The sequence below is a fragment of the Globicephala melas genome, chromosome X, assembly GCF_963455315.2.
Source record: "Globicephala melas chromosome X, mGloMel1.2, whole genome shotgun sequence".
NCBI lineage: Eukaryota > Metazoa > Chordata > Mammalia > Artiodactyla > Delphinidae > Globicephala > Globicephala melas.
The window spans coordinates 1,579,575-1,603,794 of record NC_083335.1 but is presented as its reverse complement, the minus strand read 5'-3'; the positions used below and the strand labels follow the sequence as shown (position 1 = coordinate 1,603,794).

Below are 24,220 nucleotides of genomic sequence, written 5' to 3'. Positions count from 1 at the left end.
ACCCCGCCCCTGCCCCTTTTCTCCATCCCTGTGAAATAAATGTAGTTTCTCTTTGCCAAAAGCAACCGAGTCATAGAGGCTGCCACTGCAGTTTTGGGGCACTCGAGCCTCTGAGCGCTGGGTCACTGGGTCGTGAGAGAGCACGTGGGGGAGAGAGGGGCACAGCACCGTACTCTGGAGTTGCTCACCTTTTCTAAGCCTCGTGTCTACAGACGGGATAGAAAGATCGCAAGAAAGGCGAGCGCGAGGCGGGCGGGTGTCCACGTACCTCTCATTGGGCTGCTGGTGATGGAACAAGAAAGGGAGAGCCGAGAAGCAGCTGTCTGGGGAGGCGGGAGGAGCTAGCGAAGCCAGGCCCTTTAAGGCCCCTCTGGAAGAGGCTTGGAATCCCCGGAACACAGTCTCCATCTGGAGGGGACCCGGGCCTGCCAGTCTGCGGCGGGGACGGCACGCTGCTTCTCCGCCAGGCCAGGGCACCCAGCCCGACGAGCAGGAGCGCGGTGCCCGTGCGCAGGCGCGAGCTCAGCAGCGGCACTGGGCAGGCGCACGCGCTGGAGACCAGGACCCGGAGGACGGTGGCCAGCGTGAGCAGCGGCGCGCCCAGCGGCACAGGCAGCCCCGGGGCCGGCTACGCACGCTCTCCGTCACCTCCAGTTGGGTCACCTGCTGCAGAGCCTCCAACTTGGCTACACGGCTCTTGAACGTGTCCATAACCTCCTGCAGGAGGAAGAGAGTGACGCTGTCACGCCGACCTCCCGCCCGCCGGGGGCACCGGAGCCTCAGCGTGCGAGTTCCCAGATCGGCTAAGCCGGAGCCGGAGCCGGGGAAAGGGCGGCATGAGCGGGAACACGGGATGCTGTGGGGCACAGCTTGAGGACCTGCCTCTTCCCTCGGTTCAGGGGTGTCAGAGCGGATTCACTCATCTGCTTCTCTCGTCCCCACGGCCTTCTCACTGGCCGCTTCTCACAAGGTCCCCCTGTGAGGTTCTCACCCGTATCTCCTTGGCTCTCTCGTAGGACAGATAGGCCATTCTCTCCTCGGTGCAGGCCAGATTCTGTTTGAGGTGGTAAATGTTGTCCAGGTGCCCCTGTAGGTGCTCATTCACCTGTCCTTCCAGCTGCACTTGTCTTGGGAGCAAAAGAGAAAGTAACACTCCCTGAGCGCCCGGCCCCAAGCTTGTTCTGGGGCTGAGCGGTCCTCCCTCAGGACTAGACTTGGGTTCAGAATCCACCTTCCTCCTCCTCCTCCAGGGCTGCCTCAGAACACCCCAGGTGCACGTCAGCCACACACCCACACCGATATTCATGTATCTTTTATATATAGTCACTCTTTTGTAACGGCTTTACAAAAATAGCAATAAACTAGAAGTTGCACAAATCGAGATCTAAACTGTCCGTGAGTGCTGTTAAATTCCATACAGAGTCCCACACCAGTGTTTGGTTTGCAGTAGTTCTTCCATAAAAGTCTGTGGATTATAGTGATGGAGCAGTCACAAAAGACCACATGTTGTATGATTCCTTTTAGAAGAAATGCCCCGAATAGGCCAGTCCACAAAGACAGAAATAAAGCTGTGATCTCCGGGGGCTGGACGGGGTAGGAGGTGGGGACTGACTGCTAGTGGGGATGGAATTTCTTTTGGAAGCGACGACAATGTTCTGGACTGAGACTGCTCTGTGAATATTTTGCTAAAAACCCTGAACTTTACACTTAAGTGGCTGAATTGTATGGGATGTGAATTGTAGCTCAATAAAGCTGTTTAAAACAAAAACCAAAATCGGACTGTGGTAACGACTGCACGACTCAGTAAATTTACTAAAGATCATTGAAACAGTTAAAATGGTGCGTTTTATGGCAAGTAAATTATATCTCAGTAGACCTGTTAAAAAAAACACAAATAAAACATCACGACCTGTTGTTTATGGCCACGTATGTAAGTAGCAAAAGTCTAAAAACATGCCTGGAAAAGCGCCTAGTGAGGATAGCGAGGTGGGCAGAAAGGGCGACGGGGAATGTGAGAGTTTCAGGCGAATCATCTTTTAAACTTTTATTTCTTAAAAAAAAATTTGAAGCAAATATATTAAGACTTGAGAAAGCTGGGGGCGGTCATATAACCTTCATCATGTTCTTCTCTGTTTTTCCCTGGGTTTGGAATATTTCCAAACAGCAGCTCCTAGGTCTTTAGGGAAGAGCCAAGGAAGGCCTGACCTGAGCCAGGGGTGGTGAGGCTGGAGAACGGCTGGGGCCTGGGGCCCTGCAGAGAAGCACAGGCACCGACAGGGAATGGGAGGTGAGCGGGTCAACTAGGTCCTACTTCAGGGACTTGAATGGCACCACGTGGAGATGGCCCCCAGGCAGCTGAGAAGCTGAACACGCATTTGCTGAAGCCAATTAATTAAGAGCCAGTTCGTGATGGTATTTCAAGGACTATTCCATCAGTCTCTGCCTTGTTCCCTGTTGAGAAGAGATTGGTCTGACAATGTGGCTGAGGCTACCACCCACAAAGACAGGGAGATGGTGGGGTGTCCACCCCGAAAGCAGATTCCCCATTTACATGAAGGATGGAGCTGCAAGGACATTTAAGATACTAACCACGTCCAAGTGTAAATTCATGAATATGTTCTTCACAAGTACGAAGTCAACACGTAGATTCTTCATTAATATATATTTATAAGAATGTTTGACTATACTCTTTTTAAAAATTTTATGATTTTTTAAAAATTTATTTATTATTTATTTCGCTGTGTCGGGGCTTAGTTGTGGCACGCGGGATCTTTGTTGTGGCACGCGGGCTACTCTCTAGTTGTGGCGCGTGGGCTCCAGGGCTCCAGAGCACGTGGGCTCTGTAGTTTGCAGCACACAGTCTCTCTAGTTGAGGCGCACAAGCTCAGTAGTTGCAGCCCATGGGCTTAGTTGCTACGCGTCGTGTGGGATCTGTTTCCCGACCAGAGCTCAAACCCACGTCCCCTGCATTGAAAGGCAGATTCTCAACCACTGGACCACCAGGGAAGTCCCATGACTATACTCTTTTTTTTTTTTTTTTTTTTTGCAGTATGCAGGCCTCTCACTGTTGTGGCCTCTCCCGTTGCGGAGCGCAGGCTCCGGACACGCAGGCTCAGCGGCCATGGCTCACAGGCCCACCCGCTCCGTGGCATGTGGGATCTTCCTGGACCGGGGCACAAACACTTGTCCCCTGCATCGGCAGGCGGACTCTCAACCACTGCGCCACCAGGGAAGCCCCCATGACTATACTCTTAAACACATTCTTGAAGGGATTCCTAAATAAGAAGATGTTAATTTATAAGGCTATTCCCTCCATCTCCCCTTCTCTCCAGCACCCAGCCTCCTCGCCCTCTGCAAGGCAGCAGCACCGTCCTGGCTTGTGACACGGCTGACTCTCCTCTCTTGTCCCTCCCTTGGTCAAGGACTCCTCTCTGTCCATCTCCTACAGCCGTGGAGGCAAATGCACCACTGTGGAAAATGCTCTTACAAAGACAAAATCATGGTCAGTCAACCAAAATGCCCCCCAAATCTTCCAAAGCTGTTAAGGCCACCCTCTCCAATACAAGCGGTCTCAGACATTATTGTTGTTGCAGAAGAGTATATTCTTGTTCACATCTGAGCATGGGCTTTGACAAACTGAGCTAGAACCTAACAGCCTGAAACTTGGAGGAGAAGTCTGAGGTGGAGAAAGAGGTACGAGGGGTGAGGCAGCACGGGTCAGATGGGGTAACATGGCAGGGACAGAGCAGCTCCTCCTGAGCACGTGTGCTATCACACGCATCCTCAGAAGACGGAACAGGCACGTGAAGACCGAGCAGAGGGAGAGGGGAAGATGCTGCCCTTGAAGACTGGCGTGACAAGGCCACAGGCTAAGGAAGCCAGCAGCCCCTAGAAGCTGCAAGAGGCCAGGAACAGATTGTCCCCTAGAGCTTCCACAGGGATACAGCCCTGCTGACACGCTTTGCCCAAGGAAAACTGATTTCAGACTGCTCAACTCCAGAACCATGAGAGAATAAATTTCTGTTGTTTACAGCCACCAAGTTTGGCATACCTTGTTAGGACAGCCAGACGAAATCCCTCCGGGGTGCTACTGGCATCTAGTGTGTAGAGACCAGGGACACTGCTAAATATCCTGCAATGCACAGGACGGCCTCCTACAACAGACAATCATCTGGTCAAAAATGTCAGTGGTGTTCAGGTTGAGAAAATCTGGGCTATGCTGACACAATCTGGAGCTTAGGGTCACCAAGTGACACCTGAATTTAAGGGGCTAAAGTTGCAAAGACTGACCATACCAAGTGTTGGCAAGAACGTGGAGCAACCAGAACTCTCACACACTCCTGGTGGGAACATAAAATGGTACAACAATGTTGGAAAACAGCTTCTTTAAAAGTTGACCAGGGCTTCCCTGGTGGCACAGTGGTTGAAAGTTCGCCTGCTGATGCAGGGCACATGGGTTCGTGCCCCAGTCCGGGAGGATCCCACGTGCTGAGGAGCAACTAAGCCCGCGCGCCACAACTACTGAGCCTGCGCTCTAGAGCCTGCGAGCCACAACTACTGAGTCTGTGTGCCGGAACTACTGAAGCCCGTGTGCCTAGATCCTGTGCTCTGCAATAAGAGAAGCCACCACAGTGAGAAGCCCATGCACCACAATGAAGAGTAGCCCCTGCTTGCCACAACTAGAGAAAGCCCACGTGTAGCAAATGAAGACCCAACACAGCCAAAAATAAATAAATAAAATTTTAAAAATTTAAAAAAAGTTGACTATACGTCTACCCTATTATCCAACAATTCCACATATGAAAGCATATGTTCACAAAAAGATGTGTAGAACAATGTTCATAGCAGCTCTATTCATAACAGCCCCAACTGGCAGCAGATGAATGGGTATCGCACTGCATTCACAGCACAGAGCACTGCTGAGCAAGAAGGAATGAATTGTTTCTGTGTGCAACGTGGATGAATCTCAAAATCATTACACTGGGTTGAAGAAGTAAGACACAAAGGCCTATATAAGATATGCTTCCATTTACATGAAATGTCCCAGTATAGACAAATCCAGAGAGACAGAAAACAGATTGCTGGTTACCAGGGGCTGAGGGAAGGTGAATGGGGAGTGGCGGGGTCTCCTTCTAGAGTGATGAAAATGTTCTAGAACTAGATAGGGTGGTGGTTGCACAGCACTGTGAATGCACTAAATTCCACTGTAGACTTTAAAATGAATAATTTTATGTTTTGTGAATTTTGTCTCAATTGAAAAATTCAAAAGCCCTCTTGAAAGCAAACAGATATAACGTGTAAGAAGTGTCATAGAACTTTTCATTTTGAAACCTCAGTTTGTGACGCACCAGAGAAGACATGACAATTGCAGGGGCCTGGGTAGTGACCACACATTTGTGGACACTGGGTGACACTTCATTGAGCTGAAACTCTGTTTCCCTGTCTGTAAAGTGGGCGTTGAACGCTACAGGTGATCAATGCTACACGCTCCCTGTTGTCACTGTTACTACATTAAGTCTTCTTCAGCCCATTCTCCATTTCTCCTGGTAAATCCGAATCGTGCAGACCTGCTCTTTTGTTTCTAATGTATATTAATCAGCGTAGGCTAACTGCTGTAGCCAACGACCAGAAAATGTCTGTGGCTAAAGACGATGAAAGCTTATTTCACACTCCCACCACAGTCCAATGCTGCTGGTGGTGGTGATGTGTGAGGAGGGTGGTGGCTTAGAAGTGCACGCTTGCAGAATTCATGCAGAGTCTTGCAGGGAGGTAGGTCTCTCTGCTCCCCTGCATGGCTGGCAGCTTCTGATTTGCTACGGGTTAAAAACTTACTAGAGCACAACAGTCCCATTGGCCTAGGCAGTATAGAAACGTATGAGGATATTCGTAACAGCCATCGAGCTCTGGTCTTGCTTTATATAAATCTGACCTTGGAAATCTTATTTGGGCAAAGGGGTTTTTAGGAATCCCAAGATTTCCAATTTGGTTGTAGTGTCCTATGAAAATCACCTCCACAGATCCTGAAGAGATTGGAAAGGAAGGGCAGGGGCTGCAGAAGAGGCCACACATGAGGAGGAATTTCACAGTGAATGGACTGCTCCAGCTCCCGAGGTTACTGCTCCTCAATCTGAGGCCACGGATGCTGATAAAAGGTGCTCAGGAGCCCCCAGTGCCCATCCTGACACTCCCTGCTGAGGACCAACTGGGCCTCAGGCCTCTGCTGGAGTCAGGGCTGCAGCTCCCACTGCTCAGGGCTCTGAATGAATTCACATGTTGACCAGAGGGCAGACAGCAGAAGCAAGAACTACTACAGTCCTGCAGCTTGTGGGACAAAAACCACATTCACAGAAAGACAGACAAGATGAAAAGGCAGAGGGCTATGTACCAGATGAAGGAACAAGATAAAACCCCAGAAAAACAACTAAATGAAGTGGAGATAGGCAACCTTCCAGAAAAAGAATTCAGAATAATGATAGTGAAGATGATCCAGGACCTCGGGAAAAGAATGGAGGCAAAGATCGAGAAGATGCAAGAAATGTTTAACAAAGACCTAGAAGAATTAAAGAACAAATACCTAGAAGAATTAGAGAAGTAACAAACAGATGTGAACAATACAATAACTGAAATGAAAAATACACTAGAAGGATTCAATAGCAGAATAACTGAAGCAGAAGAACGGATAAGTGACCTAGAAGACAGAATGGTGGAATTCACTGCTGTGGAACAGAATAAAGAAAAAAGAATGAAAAGAAATGAAGACAGCCTTAGAGACCTCTGGGACAACATTAAACGCAACAACATTCGCATTATAGGGGTCCCAGAAGGAGAAGAGAGAGAGAAAGGCCCCGAGAAAACACTTGAAGAGATTATAGTCGAAAACTTCCCTAACATGGGAAGGGAAACAGCCACACAAGTCCAGGAAGTGCAGAGAGTCCCATGCAGGATAAACCCAAGGAGAAACACGCCGAGACACACAGTAATCAAATTGGCAAAAATTAAAGACAAAGAAAGTTTATTACTGAAAGCAGCAAGGGAAAAACGAAAAATAACATACAAGAGAACTCCCATATGGTTAACAGCTGATTTCTCAGCAGAAACACTACAAGCCAGAAGGGAGTGGCATAGCATATTTAAAGTGATGAAAGGGAAGAACCTACAACCAAGATTACTCTACCCGGCAAGGATCTCATTCAGATTCGAAGGAGAAATCAAAAGCTTTTCAGACAAGCAAAAGCTAAGAGAATTCAGCACTACCAAACCAGCTCTACAACAAATGCTAAAGGAACTTCTCTAAGTGGGAAACACAAGAGAAGAAAAGGACCTACAAAAACAAACCCAAAACAATTAAGAAAATGGTAATAGGAACGTACATATCGATAATTACCTTAAACGTGAATGGATTAAATGCTCCAACCAAAAGACACAGGCTCGCTGAATGGATACAAAAACAAGACCCATATATATGCTGTCCACAAGAGACCCACTTCACACCTAGGGACACATACAGACTGAAAGTGACGGGATGGAAAAAGATATTCCATGCAAATGGAAATCAAAAGAAAGCTGGACTAGCAATAGTGGGGGACTTTAATACCTCACTTACACCAATGGACAGATCATCTAAACAGGAAATTAATACGGAAACACAAGCTTTAAATGACACAATAGACCAGATAGATTTAATTGATACTTATAGGACATTCCATCCAAAAACCGCAGATTACACTTTCTTCTCAAGTGCGCACGGAACATTCTCCAGGATAGATCACAGCTTGGGTCACAAATCAAGCCTCAGTAAATTTAAGAAAATTGAAATCATATCAAGCATCTTTTCTGACCACAACACTATGAGATTAGAAATCAATTACAGAGAAAAAAAAGTAAAAAACACAAACACATGGAGGCTAAACAATATGTTACTAAATAACCAAGAGATCACTAAAGAAGTCAAAGAGGAAATCAAAAGATACCTAGAGAAAAATGACAACAAAAACATGACAATCCAAAACCTACGGGACACAGCAAAAGCAGTTCTAAGAGGGAAATTTACAGCAATACAATCTTACCTCAGGAAACAAGAAAAATCTCAAATAAACAACCTAACCTTACACCTAAAGCAACTAGAGAAAAAAAAAACCCAAAGTTTGTAGAAGGAAAGAAATCAGAAAGATCAGAGCAGAAATAAATGGAATAGAGACTAAAATAAAATAAAAAGATCAATGAAACTAAAAGCTGGTTCTTTGAAAAGATAAAATTGATAAACCTTTAGCCAGACTCATCAAGAAAAAGAGGGAGAGGACTCAAATCAATAAAATTAGAAATGAAAAAGGAGAAGTTACAAGAGACACTGCAGAAATACAAAGCATCCTAAGAGACTACTACAAGCAACTCTATGCCAATAAAATGGACAACCTGGCAGAAATGGACAAATTCTTAGAAAGGTATAACCTTCCAAGACTGAACCAGGAAGAAACAGAAAATATGAACAGACCAATCACAAGTAATGAAATTGAAACTGTGATTAAAAATCTTCCAACAAGCAAAAGTCCAGGACCAGATGGCTTCACAGGTGAATTCTATCAAACATTTAGAGAAGAGCTAACACCCATCCTTCTCAAACTCTTCCAAAAAATTGCAGAGAAAGGAACACTCCCAAACTCATTCTATGAGGCCACCATCACCCTGATACCAAAACCAGACAAAGATACTACAAAAAAAGAAAAGTACAGACCAATATCACTCATGAATATAGTTGTAAAAATCGTCAACAAAATACTAGCAAACAGAATCCAACAACATATTAAAAGCGTCATACACCATGATCAAGTGGGATTTATCCCAGGGATGCAAGGATTCTTCAATATATGCAAAACAATCGATGTGATACACCATATTAACAAATTGAAGAAAAACAACATATGACCATCTCAATAGAGGCAGGAAAAGCTTTTGACAAAATTCAACACCCATTTATGATTAAAAAAAATCTCCAGAAAGTGGGCATAGAGGGAACCTACCTCAACATAATAAAGGCCATATACGACAAACCCACAGCAAACATCATTCTAAATGGAGAAAAACTGAAAGCATTTCCTCTAAGATCAGGAGCAAGACAAGGAAGTCCACTCTCACCACTGTTATTCAACATAGTTTTGGAAGTCCTAGCCACGGCAATCAGAGAAGAAAAAGAAATAAAAGGAATCCAAATTGGAAAAGAAGAAGTAAAATTGTCACTGTTTGTAGCTGACATGATACTATACATAGAGAATCCTAAAGATGCCACCAGAAAACTACTAGAACTAATCAATTAACTTGGTAAAGTAGCAGGACACAAAATTAATGCACAGAAATCTCTGGCAATCCTATACACTAATGATGAAAAATCTGAATGAGAAATGAAGGAAACACTCCCATTTACCATTGCAACAAAAAGAATAAAAAGTCTAGGAATAAACCTACCTAGGGAGACAAAAGACTTGTATGCAGAAAAGTATAAGACACTGATGAAAGAAATTAAAGATGATACAAACAGATGGAGAGATATGCCATGTTCCTGGATTGGAAGAATCAATTTTGTGAAAATGACTCTACTACCCAAAGCAATCTACAGATTCAAAGCAATCCCTATCAAATTACCAATGGCATTTTTTTACAGAACTAGAACAAAAAATCTTAAAATTTGTACAGAGAAACAGAAAACCCTGAATAGCCAAAGCAGTCTTGAGGGAAAAAAATGGAGCTGGAGGAATCAGACTCCCTGACTTCACACTATACTGCAAAGCTACAGTTATCAAGACAATACGGTACTGGCAAAAAACCAGAAATATAGATCAATGGAACAGGATAGAAAGCCCAGAGATAAACCCATGACCTATGGTCAACTAATCTATGACAAAGGAGGCAAGAATATACAATGGAGAAAAGACAGCCTCTTCAATAAGTGGTGCTGGGAAAACTGGACAGCTACATGTAAAAGAATGAAATTAGAACACTCCCTAACACCATACACAAAAATAAACTCAAAATGGATTAAAAACCTAAAAGTAAGACCGGACACTATAAAACTCTCAGAGGAAAACATAGGAAGAACACACTTTGACATAAATCACAGCAGATCTTTTTGATCCACCTCTTAGAGTAATGGAAATAAAAACAAAAATAAACAAATGGGACCTAAGGTAATTTAAAAGCATTTGCAAAGCAAAGGAAACTACAAACAAGACAAAAAGACAACCCTCAGAATGGGAGAAAATATTTGCAAATGAATCAACGGACATATGATTTATCTCCAAAATATATAAACAGCCCATGCAGCTCAATATTAAAAAAAAAACACCCCAATCCAAAAATAGGCAGAAGACCTAAATAGACATTTCTCCAAAGAAGATATACAGATTGCCAGCAAACACTTGAAAGAATGCTCAACGTCATTAATCATTAGAGAATTGCAAAACAAAACTGGAATGAGGTATCACCTCACACCAGTCAGAATGGCCATCATCAAAAAATCTAGAAACAATAAATGCTGGAGAGGGTGTGGAGAAAAGGGAACCCTCTTGCACTGTTGGTGGGAATGTAAATTGATACAACCAGTATGGAGAACAGTATGAGGTTTCCTTAAAAAACTAAAAATAGAGCTAGCACACAACCCAGCAATCCCACGACTGGGCATATACACTGAAAAGACCATAATTCAAAAAGACACACATACCCCAGTGTTCATTGCAGCACTATTTACAAGGGCCAGGACATGGAAGAAACCTAAGTGTCCATTGACAGACAAATGGATAAAGAAGACGTGGTACATATATACAATGAAATATAACTCAGCCATAAAAAGGACCGAAATTGGGTCATTTGTAGAGACGTGGGTGGATCTAGAAACCGTCACACAGAGTGAAGGAAGTCAAAAAGAGAAAAACAAATATCGTATATTAATGCATATATGTGGAACTTAGAAAAATGGAACAGATGAACTGGTTTGCAGGGCAGAAATAGAGACACAGATGTAGAGAACAAACGTATGGAAACCGACGTGGGAAAGTGTTGGGGGCAGGGGTGTGGTGGTGTGATGAATTGGGAGATTGGGATTGACATATGTACGCTAATAGGTATAAAATGGGTAACTCATAAGAACCTGCTGTATAAAAAAATACATAAAATAAAATTCAAAAATTAAAACAAACCAAAGAAATAAGAATAGGTTTATGACATTATCAATCACAGTAGAAAACCACCTGTGAAGACAAATGGACGTACTTGCCACAACGGGCTCTGCATCGCCAAGTTCGCTCCCCCAACTCCGCAGCCTCGCAGGAGGCCTTCCTATTGGTGGAAGGCCAATGGGCGTGTCTTTTGCTTCCGGAGGCGCCAAGCCTTGGGACCTCAGGCCCTCAGTGCGCATGGCTACTGCTGCTTCCGTAGCAGAGCGCCTCCTCACGTGCTCTTCTGATCCAACCAGTTTCTCGGTAAAGAGACGTCTAGAACTTTCTCCCTCATCTTCCTGGGGCTTCCGGGAGCACCCGGAAGCCCACGTGGCGTTCGCACAGAGTGCCTGGGACAGTCGGCGGCACAGTTCCTGGCTGCTCTGCTGAGACGAGCTCTTCAGCCCCTCGTGAGCGGGACTCCGGAGCCATCCACAGAGTCAGAGCGAGTCAGGAGACAGGCGGGGGCTTTGCCGGGGGCTGGACTCCGCAGGTGCCGGGGGCCCCGGGAAGGAGTGGAGGTCGGGGGAGGGCTACGGGCTGCTCGGTTGGGAGTGGGGGAGCGGCGGCGGAGGGTAGCGGGCTGAAGGGGGGCTGAGGGAAGGGTCCCCCAGTGAGCGGGTCAGAGGGGAGGACCGCTGGCTTCCGGGGTGGCTGGTGGGGGGCGTTCTGGAGTCGGGGTGCAGAGGGTGGGGCTAATGGCTAAGCGTGGTGGGGGGCCTGAGCGGAGGGCTTCCTACTGGTCGGGTGGGGCCGGCTTTGGGGGCCAGAGGAGAGGACGACTGGCTGCGGGGGTGGGGAGGACGGGGCGGGACGGGCGGGACGGGCGGGACGGGCGGGCCCCACCCCCGGGGCCGAGACGGGAGGGGAGGGCTAACGGCTGCTGCGTGTGGCGGGAGGAAGGCTGAGGCGGGGGTCGATGGGGAGGACTCCCGGGCGCGGGTGCGGTAGGCGTTAGGGGAGCTCCCGGCGGGGCGGGGCGTGGGGTGGGGGGGGAGGACGCTCGTGGCAGTTAGGGGGCTCCGGCTCCCGGGTGGGCGGGGGCAAGACGGGTGGGCTCTGCGTCTGGGGTACGAGAAGCGAGAGCCCCTGGCGCTGAGTGTGCTCGGGGGAGGACTCCCCGGTGTGGGGAGGTGAGAGAGGCAGTCTGACCTCTACGCATGGCGGGGCGCCCGGCTTCCAGGGCCCAGAGCGGAGCGCCACCAGCTGGTGGGTGGGGGAGGGTATATGGAGGGGATGTAGTGCGAGGGGTCGGGGAGGAGCCGCCTGGCCACGGGGGGGCGTAAGTGAAGCTGAGAGGGGGAGGCGCTGGGGCTGCTGTGATCTGGTGGAGGCTGTTGGCCATGGCAGATGGATTTGTGGGGGTCCAGGGAGGGGCTCTGGCCCACTGCATGAGGCATCGAGAGCTTCAGGTCGCCTCTGTCCGGGTGGCACAGGAATTGCAGAGGTGGGTGGGCAGGGCAAGGCCCTGGCCTCCACACACAGTACACAGATTCTTTACGAGGGTGCTTTGCACATTCACCCGGACACGCCATACCAGAGTTGTAAAACAGTCTCCATAAATTTAGCAGTATTGCAAGTTTCCATGATAAGTTTTCTCATCACGGGGGAATTTTATTTGATGGTACTAATGATAATATATCTTCAAATATTGGGAAACCCATGGATCAAAGAGAAAAATCACAGGGGGACTTAGAAAATATTTCCAAGTGAATACTAAAAAAGCACAACTTACCAAAATTAGTGGGAGGCAGCAAAAAGCGACAGGAGGAAACTGTATTCCTCTAAATGCTTCTGTTAGAAAAGAGTCAGGACATAAAATCAGTGAGCCAACAGTCCATTGAGAGATGCTAGAAGAAGAAGAGCAAAGGAAACATAAAATGAAGTAATAAGAGAGCTAAGAGAGGAAATCAGTGATAGAAAGCAAATTATGGACACGGTGAACGAAGCCACGCGCTTCTTTCAAAAGAGCAAGGAAACCGAGAAAGTCCTACAACGATGAATCACGGAAACATAGAAAGAACGCTGATCCCCAATATGAGGAATGAAAGAGGGCCAACGTTACGGATCAGATGTACATTAACAAAGAGGATATAGGGGAATATTATGGGACATTATGGAAATGTTTATGCTAACAAATTGGAAGACTTGAAAAATTCCTTGGGAAAAAGGCAGCTTCCTAAAACTGAGGCCAGAATGTAGAAAAGGTGACGAGCCTTCTATCTGTCTTTTTTTAAAAAATTATTTTATTTTACTTTATTATTGTTTCTTGAGTCGTACGCAACAAGTGCTCTTTTGTTATTTTTTTTAAATTGTATTTTTACTTTTGGCTGCGTTGGGTCTTTGTTGCTGCGCGCGGGCTTTCTCTAGGTGCAGCGAGCGGGGGCTACTCTTCGTTGCGGTGCGCAGGCCTCTCATTACGGTGGCTTCTCTTGTTGCAGAGCACGGGCTCCAGGCATGTGGGCTTCAGTAGTTGTGTCACGTGGACTCAGTAGTTGTGGCTCGTGGGCTCTAGAGCGCTGGGTCAGTGGTTGCGGAGCATGGGGTTAGTTGCTCCGCGGCTTGTGGGATCTTCCCGGACCAGGGATCGAACCTGTGTCCCCTGCACTGGCAGGTGGATTCTTAACCACTGCGCCACCAGGGAAGTCCCTAGCCTTCTATCTTGTAAATAAATGTAATTTATAAAAAAAGTTTCCTAAAGTCAAACAAACCAAACAGGGCAGGGAGGTGCTCCAGGCTGCTGCTGTGAGGGGCACTAGGGTGGGCTGTGTGGCACAAACATGATTCTCTCCTCTTTGCACCCACAGGCCGATTCCCACACTTCAACAGCCTGTGCACACCTGTTTGATCGCTTCCCCCCACCCTCAGGTCCTCAAAGATGGCGATGGCTCTGGCGGTATTGCGGGACTGGTGCAGGTCGATGGGCGTGAACGCTCAGCGATCTCTGCTCATCCTGGGAATCCCAGATGACTGCAAAGACCAGGAATTCCAGGAGGCTGTCCAGGCTGCCCTGCATTCCCTGGGCAGATACCGAGTGCTGGGCAAGGTCTACAGAAAGGAGCTGGGGTCGAGTGTTGCCCTGGTCGAGTTTGCTGAGTGTTTAAATCGAAGCTTGCTCCCCCGCCAAATACCAGGCAAGGGAGGGCCCTGGACTGTGGTCTGCCTGCCCCAGGCCCCTGATGCTGATTCACAGGATAGACCCAATTTCCCTGCGCAGCCCCAGGGACAAGCAGTGGTTGGCAGGGCGGGTGAGGCAGGAACTGCAGGGGAGGAGGAAGCTGCAGGGGAGGCGGGAGTCGCAGGTATGGAGGGAGACACAGGTGAGGAGGAAGCCTTAGGTGAGGAGGGAGCTGAAGGTGAGAAGGGAGCTGCAGGTGAGGAGGGAGCTGAAGGTGAGAAGGGAGGTGCAGGTGAGGAGGGAGCTGAAGGTGAGGAAGGAGCTGCAGGTCCGGAAGGAGCTGAGGGTCAAGCAGGAGCTGAAGGTGAGGAGGGAGGTGCAGGTGAGGAGGGAGCTGAAGGTGAGGAGGGAGCTGCAGGTGAGGAGGGAGCTGAAGGTGAGGAGGGAGCTGAAGGTGAGGAGGGAGCTGAAGGTGAGGCGGGAGCTTCAGGTGAGGAGGGAGCTGAAGGTGAGGAGGGAGGTGCAGGTGAGAAGGGGGCTGAAGGTGAGGCAGGAACTGCAGGTCACTCAGGAACTGCAGGGGAGGAGGAAGCTGCAGGGGAGGCGGGAGTCGCAGGTATGGAGGGAGACACAGGTGAGAAGGGAGCTGAAGGTGAGGAGGGAGCTGAAGGTGAGGAGGGAGCTGCAGGTGAGGAGGGAGCTGAAGGTGAGAAGGGAGGTGCAGGTGAGGAGGGAGCTGAAGGTGAGGAAGAAGGTGCAGGTGAGAAGGGAGCTGCAGGTGAGGAGGGAGCTGAAGGTGAGAAGGGAGGTGCAGGTGAGGAGGGAGCTGAAGGTGAGGAAGAAGGTGCAGGTGAGAAGGGAGCTGAAGGTGAGGAGGGAGCTGAAGGTGAGGAGGGAGATGCAGGTGAGGAGGGAGCTGAAGGTGAGGAGGGAGCTGAAGGTGAGGAGGGAGGTGCAGGTGAGGAGGGAGCTGCAGGTGAGGAGGGGGCTGAAGGTGAGGCAGGAACTGCAGGTCACTCAGGAACTGCAGGGGAGGAGGAAGCTGCAGGGGAGGCGGGAGTCGCAGGTATGGAGGGAGACACAGGTGAGGAGGAAGCCTTAGGTGAGGAGGGAGCTGCAGGTGAGGAGGGAGCTGCAGGTGAGGAAGGAGCTGCAGGTGAAGCAGGAGCTGAGTCAGATGAGGAAGGAGCTGCAGGTTACAGAAATGTTGCAGGCGTGGCAGGACTTCTGAGTGTGGCAGGACTTCTGAGTATGGCAGAACCCACGGGCGGGGCAATGGCTGCGCCTGAGGAAGCAGTTGTGACAGCGGCAGGCGCCATGGGTGAGGCAGGGCCCGGGACCCAGCAGTGGAGGCAGGCCTCACAGCCCGTGCTGGACAGCATGGGCTACCAGGAGCTGGGAACCTTCTCTGGGATGGAAGAGCCGGGCCACGGGGAAGGGTCCTCTGAGAGCTGGCTGGAGCAGGCCAGCCACACGCTGCACCTGTGGCGCCACGTGTCTGAGAGGGAGAGGAGGAGGAGGCTGGTGGAGAGCTTGCGCGGCCCCGCGCTGGACCTCCTGCGCGGCCTCCTGGCGGAAGATCCCGAGCTGGCTGCCCAGGACTGCCTGGCCGCGCTGGTGCAGGTGTTTGGGAACAAGGACCCCCGGGGGAGTGCTCGGCTGAAGTTCGTGACCTGTGCCCAGCGGCCCCAGGAGACTCTCTCTGCGTACGTGATGCGCCTGGAAGGCCTGCTGCAGTCGGCCCTGGAGAAGGGGGCCATCCACCCGGCCATGGCGGACCAGGCGCGCGCCCGGCAGGTGCTGATGCGGGCCCGGCTGAACGACACGCTCCGGGACACGCTGAGGAGGAGGCGGCTGATGAGGAGGCCTCCCGGCTTTGCGGAGATGCTGCGGCTCATCCAGAAGACCGAGGCCTGGGACGCCGACCCGGCTAGCAGGGAGCACTTCCCAGGGCAGGAAGAGGCCCGTGTGGACGTTGGAGTCCTGGCAGCAGCCGCCCAGGCCGCCCCGGCCCATGAGGCCATCACCGCAGGCACCACTGCACATGGCACCAAGGCCTCCCCGGCCGGTGAAGATAGCACCGCCCAGGCCGCCCGTTCCAAGGAAGGGCGCGCCGAGGACCACCCGGCACGTGAGGAGGCCAGTGCGGCAGTTGCCGGCACTGCCCAGGCTGGCGAGGCGGCCCCTGAAGACCATGGTGCCACCAGGGCAGCCCCTGAAGACCATGGTGCCACCAGGGCAGCCCCTGGCCCTGGGGAGACCAGCAAGGCGTCCACGGCCACTCAGGAAGATGGAAGTGCTGCCGCCCCTGCGGGCCTAGGTCAGGCAGGACCCTCAGATGCCCCCGGGGTCCCCATGCCTGGCCGGATGGGCAGTGCTTCCCCGGTGGCCCCAGGAGGTCCTGGCTGGGAGCCAGAGGGCCTCGCCCAGGCAGGAGGCCAGGAGGCCGAGGAGGGGCTCAAGCCCATCCCAGAAGAGCCGGGAAATGAGGACGGGGCTGCAGAGATGAGCCCCCCGGGGTCCACCTCGGGCCAGTAGGCTCAGCAGGCCCCAGGGCCCCCACGCTTGGAGGCAGGGGGAGGCCAGGCCTGGCAGCCTACTGGCCCCATATTAGGGGCCACTCCAGGTGCCTGGGCCTCCCTCCTGAGAGGGGACCCCTATTCATCATCCCCTGGGGCAGGTTGCTCCCTGTACTGGCAAGCCCAAATGTGTCCCTGTAGGCCCCAGAGGGACCCAGGTGTCAAGGAACCCCCCAGCCCCCGCTCCCCTTCCCCCAACACACACACCCTAGCCATCGTGCCCCCGCAGAGCCCTGAGGTGCGCCACGTGCCAGCCAAGGCTCTGGTCTCTGTGGGCCAGTGTCGTGAGCTCAACGTGTGCTTTCTGGGCATAGATTCAGGCCCAGCGCTGCCTGTTGTTGTGGAAATGTGCATGTGTTCTCCTCTGAGCAGTTCCCCCAAGCCCTGCGCGGCGTGGAGACCCCGAGCCCAGTCCCAGGAGCCGGCGGGAAGGACGGGATGGACGAGGTCACAGCCAGCGCCCACCCCAGGACCTGGGAGCCCACCTGCGACCTTCGAAGGAAGACCTTGACCGGGGCTGCAGGAGGTCTGCGGGAGGCCCCCCAGGGCTTGTGTTCTGCTGGGCCACCCCGTTGTTCCTCGGGACTCACGTCCCCGGCTCGGTGGCGTGCGCCCTGCTGTGGGACTGTCCTGTGCCCGCCGTAGGGCAGGGCCAGGCCCCGGGCATGTGGGCCAGAAATGGAGGGTCTGCCCTGGGGGGAGCGGGCATGGCCGGCGCCCATCTTCCTGGCGAGAGGCCACCCGCGGGGCCCTCAGGAAGGGAGACTGTGGGGAGATGGAGGGCCGCCGGGTGGGGTGTAGCGGAGGCACCTTTTTGAGGACCCTGGGTGGGGCCGGGACCCGTGAGCTCCGGTGGCCGTTAGAAGTTCCTCTGTGTGTTGTTATGCCCTGTGTTCAATGGTTTCAGTCAATGTTTCTGTTTAATAAATTTCCCTGAACGTTTCATCTGAGTCTGGCCTCTGCTGTGGGCAATGGAGGGAAAGGGCTGCTGCGGGTGAGGGCGGGGGTCCAGAGTCCGATTCCTGCTCAGCACCCATGGGACACCTCTCCGGGGGGAGGGTAAGGTAGGCACTTTGCAGACCCAGACATCGTGAGGGTTTCTCTTCCAGTTCATAGGTGAATCGTAAAGTTTTAGCGACCTTGACCGTGGGCCGCGTCTCGGGCGATGCTCGTGCTTGAAATCATGGGTGCTGTGCACGGCCCGGAAGGCCAGGGGACACACAGGAGGACTTCTGACCTCGTGGGTCACACGTGGGTCCGTGCACGTCTGCCTGGCCCGGGGGCTCCGGGACCAGAAGGCCGTGGCCGGTTTGCACGAGCGCTCGGCCTGTGGCTCTGCACCCGTGCACGAGTGTCTTCGTGCCCCCTGCGATGACGGGCGTGAAGCAGGAGGCTGACATGCTGACGGGCCTGCCCTTTATGATGTCACTTCCTGGCTGGGCTGTGCTGTCACCCCCGAGCAACCGGAGCACTTCTGTGAGGGGCTGAGCGGGAGTGTGAGCCCAGGGTGCTGCCGGCCGCGCTGCACTGTCCCGTTTACGTGGCGGAGGGGCACGCCGCGCTCCGCATGGCTGCGGACGAGAAGGGCCCCGCCGCGGGCAGGGCGCCCGGCTTCGGCGAGGCGCCTCTTCCTCCCGACACAGCGGCTCCGGCCCTCGGCTCAGGGAGCTGCACCCCCCAGTCCCTCGCCCTGGACCAGCCCGTGCCCGCGGGGCACCCAGACCTCGGGCTGCTGCCTGGAGAAGCCGCTTTCCAGGATTTGACGGAAGAGCCTTTGTTGAAAAGGCCTCGCACCGCCTGCGAGGCCGTGTGGGAAGGCAGCCTGCTCTTCCACCCCTTTCCCAGGAAGCTGTGGACGATCGTCCACAGCAGTCGCTTTGCATCCATTGGGTGGAATGAAGACGGGACTTGCATAGGCGTCAACAGGCCGCTGTTTCAAAAGGAGGTTTTGGACAGGGACGGCCTAGACAAGGTGTTCAAGACAGAACGTGTGGAGAGCTTCATCCGCCAGCTTAACCGCTATGGATTCAGCAAAGTGTGCCAGGACATGCACACGTCCCTCTGCGTGACCAACGTGTCCACGAAGGAGCGGCCCGCCCACGTCCTGAGCGAGGTAAGGAGGGCGGGGGACGGCGGGGGAGGAGCCCTCTCCAGGGGCTGAGCCGCTGGGCCCGGGGGTGGGGGGCGGGTGCCAACCCCGGGGCCGCCTGGGACGGCTGCAGGCGTGTCGGGAGAGCTTCCTTTAAAGGTGGTACTTGGGCACCGGCGTGACGGCCGGAGCTGGCAGTGCCACGAGCTGTGTTGGGACGTTGTTATGGGGGGGACCCGAAGCGTTCTCAGCACAAGGACGTCACTTCTCTCCCTCCTCCTTTTCCCTTTGCTGTGTCTGTGTGAGGTGATGCGTGTGAACTGGACCCCCTGTGGTGATCATTTCACAGCACACGCGGGCAAGGCGTCATCCTGTACTCCTGACACGTGGGCAGTGCCGCTCGTACCTGACACGCAGTCACAGCGGGGGACAAGAGGACACTGCTGCAACGCTGGCCCTTCCCGTCCTCCTGCTCGGGGACAGTGGCCCGCCGGGGGGAGGGGGGAGGTCTGTGTGCCCCCTTGACTCCCATAGCTCCAGAGCATCACTTGAGTGGGGGCGCAGGTCCTTTCCTGGGAAGCAGTCAGCGTCTCCGGTCTGGCCCCTGGAGGTGCTGGCCAGGGGGCGATTCGGACACTTCCTTAGAAAGCTACCGAACCTTGTTGCAGTCTCGTACCTGCAAACGCCAAGTCCCCTTTCGTGGGCCTTGTACTCGTCCTAGGGGCCATTTTCAGTCATTTTCCAAGGGCGAAAGGTGATGGTGAGTGAGCGAGTCTCGGGGATGTCAAAGCTGGGGCACAGCGTCCTGCTGGGACCGGGTCCCGCTTTCTCCAAAGAGGCCCTGGGTCGGCTGGGGGAGGGCGCCCAGGGGCCCAGCCAGGCGGCTGCTGCTTGCGAGCAACTCTTTTGTGACTCGGGGTTTCCTTTTCTCTCTCAACCGCGACCTCAGTTACACTTCTACCACAGTCCCCTGTTTCAGAGAGACTGCCCGCACCTCCTGGTGAGGATGAAGCCGAGAGTACACACTAAACCAGCATCCGGGCAGGTGGACGGTGAGCCGGCAGCCCCGGGGCACCTCCCGGCGCCCAGCGCCGCGGAGCCGCAGGACGGCCTCCCACCGTATCCTGAGCACATCCAGGGGACCCCGAGCTACCCGCAACTCGACCATGCCTCCGCCCTGGCCAGGACTGACTCTGTCGCTCCGGCCCCTCCTTGGACAGCAGCCGAGCCCCCCACGCCGGATCCCAACGCGCAGGTTCTGGTCCCTCTAGTCCCTGTCCTGGCAGAGGTGGCCCAGCCAGCCGAGGTCCCCTGGCTCTGCTGCGCCTGGCCTCCCGCCCAGATGAGTCCTCCCTGGCCCGTGCCGGGCCTGGCCGCCGCACCCCCCCAAGTCCTCAGCCTTCCCCCCCACCGCGCAGCTCCCGGGGGCCGCGCTGCTGCCTCTTGCGCACCCTGGATGCCTGAGGTGGCCGCCAGGCCTGCCGCCTCCCTGATCTTGATCCGTCGGCCCCTGAGCCCCTTTGCTGCTGCTGCGTGGGCTCCCGCTCTTTCCTGGAATACCCGACCCCTCCAGGCAGGCCCACAGAGGACCCTGACCAGGCAGACCCTGCAGACACACGGAGGTGGTAACGCGGCCAGAACCTTGCAGGGCAGTAAAGAGCACGGGGACATGAGAGCGATGTTCCACCCAACACGTGTTTGGCGCCTCCGTCCTGGGCGTGGCTGAGCAGTTGAGTCCCCTCAGCAGGAAACGATGACAGGTGACAGCCCACCCCCGGCACAGTGCGGGCACCTAGCAGACACCTGGAGAAGCCCCTCAGACGCCCTGTGCCCACCCACTAGAAAGACCCTTCAAGGGCTGGACAAGCACAAGGAAAGCCCTGGCACCCGCGGGTTCACAGTTGCGGGGGCATCGTGTCCAGCAGGGTCTCGATTTGACAGATGAGAAGAGCTCAGGCCTCCCCTGGTCAGAGGCCTGAAAAGAGCCCTTACTGTCCTGAGACGCACAGGTGTGGAGGTGACGGTCCCTGGCAGGGGCCTGCGGGTGTTCAGTTTGGGGGTGCTCTGGTGTCTGGACAGCAGGATTGAGGTTTGCTTTTCACTGTGGGTCCTGCGTCTGGAGACATTTTCCTGGTTCTCTTTTCCTTGCCTTTCGAGCTAAACACTTCAAGGGCGCCATGCTCCACCACCCTCTGGGCGCTGGGGTGTCGCGCTTATACCGCGAGTCCTTGTGGTCAGCGCCCAGTGGTGTGTACAGAGCACTGAAGGCCAGGGCGCACCCCCAGCTCACAGTTGCTGCCTCCACGTGTGGGGGATGGGCCGGTGGACCTGGCCAGGACTCTGTGGCTGTCACAGCGATAGGGCGACATCCCCTCCCAAACATTGCTAAGGAGGGGGCGGGGAGCGGGAATTGCCTGGAGTTCCAGGGGTTAGGACTCTATGCTTTCACTGCGGTGGCCCGGGTTCAATCCCTGGTCGGGGATCTAAGATCCCCCAAGCCTTGTGGGGTGGCCAGAAACACAGAAAAGAAAAAATAGGTGGGTTGGGGGAGGAGGGGAAGTAGACCCAAGGTACCAGGAATGATCCAAGCAGCAGCAGCCAGAGGAGCCCCGGGTCTGCCCGGGTGAGGGGTGGTCCCATCTGCCGCTCCCGTCTGTCACAATGCAACAGCTAGTGCACGTCAGGGGGGTCTCTTGAGCAGCCCAACAGCAGTGCCCCAAATGAACGATGCAAAAATGGACAGAAGGGACGGAAGAAACCGGTCTACAGTAGAAGTGGGAGACTTCGGTCCCCCCTGTGATGGATTCAAATGGATCCCCCAGCTCCCACCCCAACCATTAAGTCCACCTGTTGCAGTGCTAATCCCAAGGTGCATGTATTTGGAGATAGCACCCTTGGGGAAGTCAGTAAGGTTAAATGAGGTCACAAGGGTGGGACCCCAGTCCGACAAGAGTGGTGTCCTTTGGAAAAGAGGAAGAGACACCGAAGATCTCCCTCCCTCCCTCCCTCAGCCTCTCTTCCACCCTCCCAACTTCCCTCCCTCTCTCTCCCTCCATTTCTCTCCCCCCCCCACTCTCTCTCCCTGCCTCCCTTCTCCCCCACAACCTGTTCAGAGAAGCAGCCAAGTGAGGGACCAAGAGAAAACCAGCTGTCTGCGAGCCAGGAACAGACGCCTTCCCTCACCTGAAACTGCACTTTCCAGCAAGTTGAGGTTGGACTTCTAGCCACCAGGACTGGGACCCAGTACATTTCTGTAGTTTTAGCCACCTCCTCTGTGGGACTTTGCTATGGCAGCTCTGAGCAGACTAACATAGCCTGCTTTCATTATGGGTACAGCGACCAGACAGCACCGCAGTACGGGAATCACAGATTTGAACAGCACTGTACAAAGACTAGGTCTCATGACATGTGTAGACTATTAGCCCCAAGAACAGAGTAGACACGTGCTCGTCAAGCGTACCTAGAACGTTCTCCAGGGTACTCCACGCGTCAGGCCACACAGCATCCCTCAGTAAACTTAAGGGGATACAAACAAAAGGGCTGAAATCATACAAAGTATGTCCTCTGGCCAAAATAGAGTGAAATTAGACCTCAATAACAGAAGGAAATGTGGGAAATCTGCAAAGAGAGGGAAATTGAGCCGTGCGTCCCCAAATAACCGCATTAGTCTGGGACGATGCCAAATCCCACAGCACAGGATGAGGGGCTGAAACAGCAGACACAGATTCTCACGGTGGTTCCGACCAGGAGGCCGAGAGGAAGGGTCCAGCAGGGGTGGCTTGTACTGCGGCCGGTCTCCTTGGTTGCAGGTGGCCGTGCTCTTACCGCCCCTCACGTGGTCACCCTCTGTGCACGCACCCCCAGCCCCTGCCTTCTCTCCTTGCATGTGCTGATCCGCTCTTCCCTCAAGGGCACCAGCCATCTTGGATTAGACCTCATCCTAATGGCCTCATTTCAACCTAAGAACCACTAACTCCAGTCACAGTGACATTCTGAGGTTCTAGGGGATTGGGGCTTCAACATGCAAATTTTGGGGGGACGCAGTTCAGTCCATAACAATAGCCCAGGGAACGTACAAGACATCACAAGGGAAACTAGAAAATACTTTGAAATGAAGAAAACACATACCAAAGGCCCCAGGACTTACGGCACGCGGCCAAAGAGGCACTTGGGACCTAAAGCTGCAAACACCCGTGTTCCAATGGAGGCGACACCTCAGATCAACCGCCTCATCTTGAACGGGGACAAGCGAGAAGACGAGGAAGGCGAGCCCAAGCATTCTGACAACAAATGTTCACGAGAAAAGAAAAACTGCGCTAATCCACGTACGCGGGGATCCCAAGACGTGCACTGGTCGGGAATCCTCACAACATGGGGGAGGGCGCATCCTTCTTACACACTCAGTAACAAGAGCTACAGCCACCGACCACTTCATTTGCACAGGCTTTTTACAAGCAGGTCACATCATGGGGAAACCCACACCAATGCTTTTGCCTGGTACTATTAGGAGGCCCATTTTACAGATGGAGAAATCGAGGCGTAGGGAGTCTCCATGATTTGATCAGCTTGTCACTAGGAGGACTCTTATTCAAGCTAAGCATCATATGCGTGCAAAGACCCATCCCCGCACTGGCCTGACCTGTCTCCCCAACAGTCAAGGGGGATTCAGCTGTCCTCCACGGGGTCCTACTACCTGACGCCTCAGGCCACATAATGGAGAAAACACAGGGAAGCCAGGCATTAGTGCCCATGAGAGCCTGACACTGGATTCTGCCCACGTGGCCTCCCCAGCCCCATCAGGTCACCATCTCTCGCGAAATGGACACGAGGGCCAGGGAGGAGGGTGAGGGTCTAGGACTGAGGGCGTGAGGATGGAGAAGGGTCCCGGACGTGGGGGTCCGAGGCACGGCCCTCTGAAGGCGGCTCCTATGCTCAGGCTTGGGCCCTGCTCTCTCCTTCCACTGCCCACTCTGCTCCCTTCTGTCCCAGCGGCGTGGTGGCCCCACGTTCTCCTGCAGGCTCACTTCCCCGGGCACACTGGCTGTCAGGCAGGCGGCAAGCCTGCATGCAAAGCACGGGGACCGCCGGGCTGGAGGACTCTCCGCATCCCCACGGGGCGTGAGTGTCTGTGCCCTTCAGGGCCCTGCGGATGCCCCTCCTCCTGGATGCTTGCTCACACGTGGCTTTACACCCTGCTGCTGTCTTGTGAATGTCACTTGGCTTCACACCC

At 53.4% G+C, this 24,220-nt stretch overlaps 2 protein-coding genes across 2 annotated transcripts in view; one reads left to right on the top strand and one right to left on the bottom strand.

Annotated features, from left to right (window-relative positions):
* Positions 1-129: 129 nt before the first annotated feature.
* The window catches only part of TEX28 (testis expressed 28), a 45,596-nt gene continuing 21,505 nt past the window's right edge, over positions 130-24,220 (bottom strand). The window contains 4 exon segments of the mRNA XM_060292310.1: positions 130-455; positions 458-600; positions 603-717; positions 992-1,127. Coding sequence (XP_060148293.1) covers positions 360-455; positions 458-600; positions 603-717; positions 992-1,127 — 490 coding nt within the window. The 3' untranslated portion in view covers positions 130-359.
* LOC132594426 (paraneoplastic antigen Ma6E-like) lies at positions 14,083-16,860 on the top strand. Its single transcript, XM_060291822.1, has 4 exons — positions 14,083-14,596; positions 14,687-14,884; positions 15,173-15,334; positions 15,461-16,860. The coding sequence occupies exons 1-4, from the start codon at positions 14,083-14,085 to the stop codon at positions 16,858-16,860; spliced, it is 2,274 nt and encodes a 757-aa protein (XP_060147805.1).

Excerpts from the sequence above, each read along its gene's own strand:
- LOC132594426 (XM_060291822.1), top strand. The coding sequence starts at position 14,083 with ATGGCGATGGCTCTGGCGGTATTGCGGGACTGGTGCAGGTCGATGGGC. Across the intron at positions 14,885-15,172 it reads AGGTGAGGCAGGAACTGCAG|GTGAGAAGGGAGCTGAAGGT; the intron begins GTCACTCAGGAA and ends AAGAAGGTGCAG. Across the intron at positions 15,335-15,460 it reads AGGTGAGGCAGGAACTGCAG|GTGAGGAAGGAGCTGCAGGT; the intron begins GTCACTCAGGAA and ends AGGGAGCTGCAG.